General features: G+C 50.0%; 1 protein-coding gene across 1 annotated transcript; it reads left to right on the forward strand.

The window, feature by feature from the left end:
* Positions 1-1,451: 1,451 nt before the first annotated feature.
* Positions 1,452-4,334, forward strand: KHA1 (K(+)/H(+) antiporter 1; the record flags this gene model as incomplete). Its single annotated transcript, XM_037327616.1, has 5 exons — positions 1,452-1,610; positions 1,690-2,106; positions 2,175-2,274; positions 2,337-2,899; positions 2,979-4,334. The coding sequence occupies 5 exons, from the start codon at positions 1,452-1,454 to the stop codon at positions 4,332-4,334; spliced, it is 2,595 nt and encodes an 864-aa protein (XP_037174811.1).
* Positions 4,335-5,332: the final 998 nt, after the last annotated feature.

Below are 5,332 nucleotides of genomic sequence, written 5' to 3' on the forward strand. Positions count from 1 at the left end.
TATAAAAAGCTCTACCATTATATATAAAGCCTTATATTCATCTCTTTTTCTCTTCCTCACTTTTAAATTTATATTGATAACCTATCTTTATAGCTTATAATAAACTTTTATAATATTAGCATTTAACTTTATACATAAACACCTTAAGCTTAATATACCTATTAATATAAATAATATATAAAAGCTTATTATAGAGTTTAATATTAATTAGATTAATAAAACCTACTCTTTCTTTATATAATTTAAAATAAATAGAGAGCATATAGTTAGAATAATACTTAATAGAGCTCTTATTAATACCTCTATAGAGGATTTTATAACATATAACTTAATTAATAGTAAGTATATAAATACTAAAGAGGCTTAAGTCAGCTGGTTGTCATTCTAACTAGAATTCTACACAGGCTGGGCCTAGACTAAAAAAAAGCGCGCTAACGTGATCTACAAGCTGGTCACCTTACCTTTTTACTTAGCCGCATTCTGTACAAAAACTAATGCAAGTGGTTCCCCCGCATTTCCCCGCATTTCCCCGCATTTCCCCGCAGGAGACGTGCTTTTTACCAAGCGGCCAGAAGACACCACGAAGAGAGGGCGGTGAACAAACAAGGCGGCTGGGAGTGCTTTCTCTAACAAACGGGGCTGAGGCTTGACTCAAGGACCCTGGGCTAGCGGCCCCGGCGTTCTAAATCGCTGCCTGCATCGTCGTACAGGATTGATTAATTGCCTTTTGAATTGCGCAATAACATGTTTGTCACCTGAAAAGTCCTTCGGTAACGCTCGCAGCGCCATCGTTGCCGATACCGCCACTGATAGTGCCATGTGCCCCCAGGCATGTGCCCTGTTTGTGTTGCCCAGGCTGTTGTTATTTTAGCGTCGCGTCTATCAATTGCTGACAGACTTTCTCACTTTGATAGACGTAAGACGTGAGTGACACGGTGACTTTCCAGAACTCGTTAACTGAGGCCGCCAGATCCCTGATTCAACCTACGAACCCCTCACGAACCACCTTCACGTGTCGCTGTTGGTCCACCGCGAAAATGGGCAAGTGACCAAAATATAGCGCCAAGTCCAACGCTATCTGCATTATGCCAAGCCGTTATCAACCAGTTATCTACCTCTCTCACTATTGCCTGGTGTTGAGGACGATCTAGATCATCCTAGACCACTCGCCCTCGCATCCTCTATGCCAACGTCTGTACCGACTGGCTGGAACCAAATCGTCGACGGCGCTGTTTCTTGTTCATAAAGGAAGCTGCCCGCCGATCCTCCTCTGGTGCTACAACTCAGCAGAAAGGTTGCACGACTTTCGCGACATTGAGGCACGGCCTTGTGATCCCGATCGGCTTCCGGTACAAAGAATCCGTCGTCCTCCCCGAAAGCCCGCGCTGAACGTCCTGATCATTGTTTCATTCGCAACCTGAACAAGAACAGTGGTGCCGAAGCCAACCATCATGTCGTCCGTGACCTCGCTGTTGTCGGCGACGGCAACTTCGGCGGCTGCTCCGACGTCCACCGGCGGAAATAGAGCTGCTCCTCAGGGTGGTGTCATCGAAGGCGCGAACCCTTCGGTGTACAATCCGAAGGATCCCATCACGATGTTCATCATTCAGGTAGGTGGACTAGCTCTTCAGACCCGCCAGTTTGTTCGAAAGCATGCTTGGACGTCTGACTGACTGTCGCTCTGTGCAGGCTGGGTTGATCATCATTGTCTGCCATCTCCTTCATTGGCCACTCTCCAAGATCCGACAACCTCGAGTCATCGCCGAGGTCATTGGTGGCATTGTTCTCGGTCCATCGGTCATGGGACGCATCCCCGGCTTCCGCAACGCCATCTTTCCAACCGAGTCAATCCCAAACCTCACCCTCGTTGCCAATGTCGGACTGGTGCTCTATCTCTTTCTCATCGGCCTTGAAACGGATGTTCGCTTCCTAGTCAGCAATTGGCGGATTGCCACCTCAGTCGCGTTCGCTGGGTTGGCCCTCCCGTTTGCTCTAGGTTGCGCTCTCGCATGGGGCCTGTATAATCAATTCTCCGGGGATGAGGGCCTCGTCCACATCAATTTTAGTGTGTACATGTTGTTTATTGGCGTTGCAATCGCCATCACGGTATTCCGGCTCCATTCCATGGGCAAAACCCAACTTGAATCTGACTCAAGCTCACGCGCCGAATCTAGGCCTTCCCCGTTTTGTGTCGAATCCTGACGGAGCTGAAGCTTCTTGATACGAAGGTTGGTGTCATTGTGCTTTCGGCTGGCGTAGCCAATGACGTAGTTGGTACGTTGTCCCGGCATTCACTACTTGGTGTGAACTCTTGATCTAACCTGCCCGATTTAAAGGTTGGATCTTGCTTGCTCTCTGTGTCGCTCTCGCCAATGCAGGCACTGGTCTATCTGCTTTGTGGATTCTGTTGGCGTGCATCGGCTACATGCTCTTTCTGCTATTTGCCGTCAAGCCGACCATCACATGGCTTTTGCGTCGATCGGGTAATATCGAAAATGGGCCTTCCCAGGGCATGATCTCGCTCATTTTGTTGATCGCACTTACTTCGGCATTCTTCACGGGCATCATTGGTGTTCACGCTATCTTCGGTGGCTTCATGGTTGGCCTCATTCTTCCTCGTGAAAATGGCTTTGCCATCAAAGTCACCGAAAAGTTGGAGGATTTGATCGGCGCATTATTCCTGCCTCTATACTTTACACTGTCCGGCCTCAACACCAACTTGGGACTGCTGAATTCTGGCATCACATGGGGCTACGTCTTTGCCGTTACATTTACCGCGTTCTTCACCAAAGTCATTGGTGCCACTCTTGCTGCCAGGTTAAACGGAATGGTCTGGCGAGAATCCTTCTCCATTGGAGCCTTGATGAGTTGTAAGGGACTGGTTGAGCTGATTGTGTTGGTTAGTATTACCTTTGCCCGCGCGAGCTGCGCGTGAGGTGACTGTCGACATCAGAAGCTAAGACTGACTGACGTACTAGAACATCGGCTTGCAAGCCAAGATCCTGAGCATACGCACTTTTACCATCTTCGTCGTTATGGCTTTGCTGACAACTTTCGTCACAACGCCCCTCACATCGGTCCTATACCCTCCGTGGTATCAGAAGAAGATCGAAGCTTGGAGGCGCGGGGAGATTGACTGGGATACTGGTGATCTTCATCCCGAATACAATACGGGCAACGACACAGACTCCGCCAAACATGCTAGCACCCGCGTCCGACGCCTCTTGGTATACCTTCGGCTGGACAACATGCCGGCAATGCTGAACTTGGTGTCGTTATTCGGAAAGCAATCTGCATCTGACAACCAATACGTGGCACAGGATGAGAAGGGCGGCGTCCACTCAGAGACAGCCAACCTGCAGGCTTCTCCCAACACTCAGGCTGTGCGAGCTCATGGATTTCGTCTACTACATCTTACTGACCGCGACTCGTCTGTGATGACAGTGTCGCAAGTAGCCGAGTGGAGCCAAAATGACCCGGTGGTCAACATCTTTCGTACAGCCGGCCAGTTTCTCAAGGTCGCGGTGTCTGGCGAAGTGTCAATCATGCCCGAGGCACGCTTTGCCGAAGCGCTGCTCTCCAAGTCGTCGGATATTTCATCGGACCTTCTCCTGGTTCCTTGGAGCGAGAGTGGTAGTCTGGTCGACTCTCAAGTTTCACCCGCAGATGGTGCCGCAAACAAATTTGCAACGGCATACACATTATTCGCCAAATCAATACTTGCTTCTTCTGAGCATAACATCGGACTTTTCTTCTCTCACGATGGCTCTCGGCCAACAACCTCATCCGGCGAGAAGGCCAAGCTTATGCGAACTTACTCGTTTAGCGACATTCACCACGATATTCCATCGATTCCTGTTACGAACAAGTCCCATCACATCTTCATGCCTTACTTCGGTGGCCGCGATGATAAACTAGCCCTCATCCTAGTTTTGCAGCTCTGCGAGAAGCAGAGCGCCACAGCCACTGTTGTGCACTTCGCTTCATCGGCCGAAGCTGACCAGGATGCCAGTGACTTCTTCGGCTTCATTTCGACACACGCCCCAGCTGCCACAGGGTCCCGAGTAAAATTTGAGGTTTCATCTGCCAGCAATCCCATCGAGGCTGCCGTGAGCCAGGCTACCTCCGCCATTCGGGCTGACTCACGGGGCATTGCTTGGCATAACCTCATCATCCTTGGTCGACGTACTTCTGCTTTGTCCAAGGAGGGTAAAAACTCTGTTAAAGTATCGACCGAGGCCAGAGAGTGTTTGGGTACGGCGGCTGCGGCCCTCATTTCGTCCGAGGTGAAAGCAGATATGTTGGTTGTACAAGCTAAAGCCGGGTCGGCGTGATTGTTGAGGAGCATAGTCAGCGAATAGTAATGGAACATTGTGTTTTTCACATAAGTCACGGGCGCGTTTGCAATGCCGAGGATTCGCTTGTGCAGTGTACCAGTTCAGCATTCGACATTGTGTATGTTGCCGCTGAGACGATGTACAGCGGAATGATCCACTAGCCACTTGCGGTACAGGAATGAAGTGAAATGTGGTACTCAGACGCGTTTGGCAGTTGCACATCATGCTCCAGCAATGTTTTCTATAGCTCAATTGACGCAGCAGCTCTGGGAACCAATGTTAGTCCTGCGGGAAGGACTGGTGTTTAGGATGCTAAATGCTGAATGCAGACGCAAATGTGAAGAGTGTAGTGAAGTCTGGTGCAATGCAGGGGAGACGCCTGCAGGGCGAGTAACTTAGGATCACAACAATAATAGCATGTTGTCAGGAATTGCCATTATCTCTCATGCAACATGATATTTCCTAATTGACATTGCTGTTGTAAATTCGATGGGAACATAGGGCTGCCCTCACCGATTCCAACACCAAAAGAGTGGGCCCAGAGGCACTCCGAAACAAAGCACTTACGTTGAGGACACCTACAAACAGTAGCAGAGAGTAATCATCAGTATATCGAAGCCAAAACACCAATATGGTATATCACCGGTGTCTGCGTCCACTGCCACCCCCACTTCCACCGTAGCTATTGGCACTGTTGACCGCAGGCTGCATCACAAAGTTACGTATGCCCATCTCGCATGCCTGACGCAATGCTTGATGCCGCATGCCGCCTCTCATACCAGAAGCCTTATGGCCAACAAAGGTGTCCACCAAAGCAGCACCCAGGGCAGCTGTGGCTACTTTGGTGCCCTTCTCGCCGATCCAGGGCCCGGGCTCATTACGCATCTGATAGGCCGCTTGGCTGCCGACACGAAATGCGGTCTGGGCAGCTTCACCAAGAGCTGCGTACCCAACGGCAGACTTCGCCCGTGGCCGAGCTCCTCGCGCGGCGTTTC

This window comes from Colletotrichum aenigma, assembly GCF_013390185.1.
Source record: "Colletotrichum aenigma strain Cg56 chromosome Unknown KSG_Cg56_contig08, whole genome shotgun sequence".
Taxonomy (NCBI): Eukaryota; Fungi; Ascomycota; class Sordariomycetes; order Glomerellales; family Glomerellaceae; genus Colletotrichum; species Colletotrichum aenigma.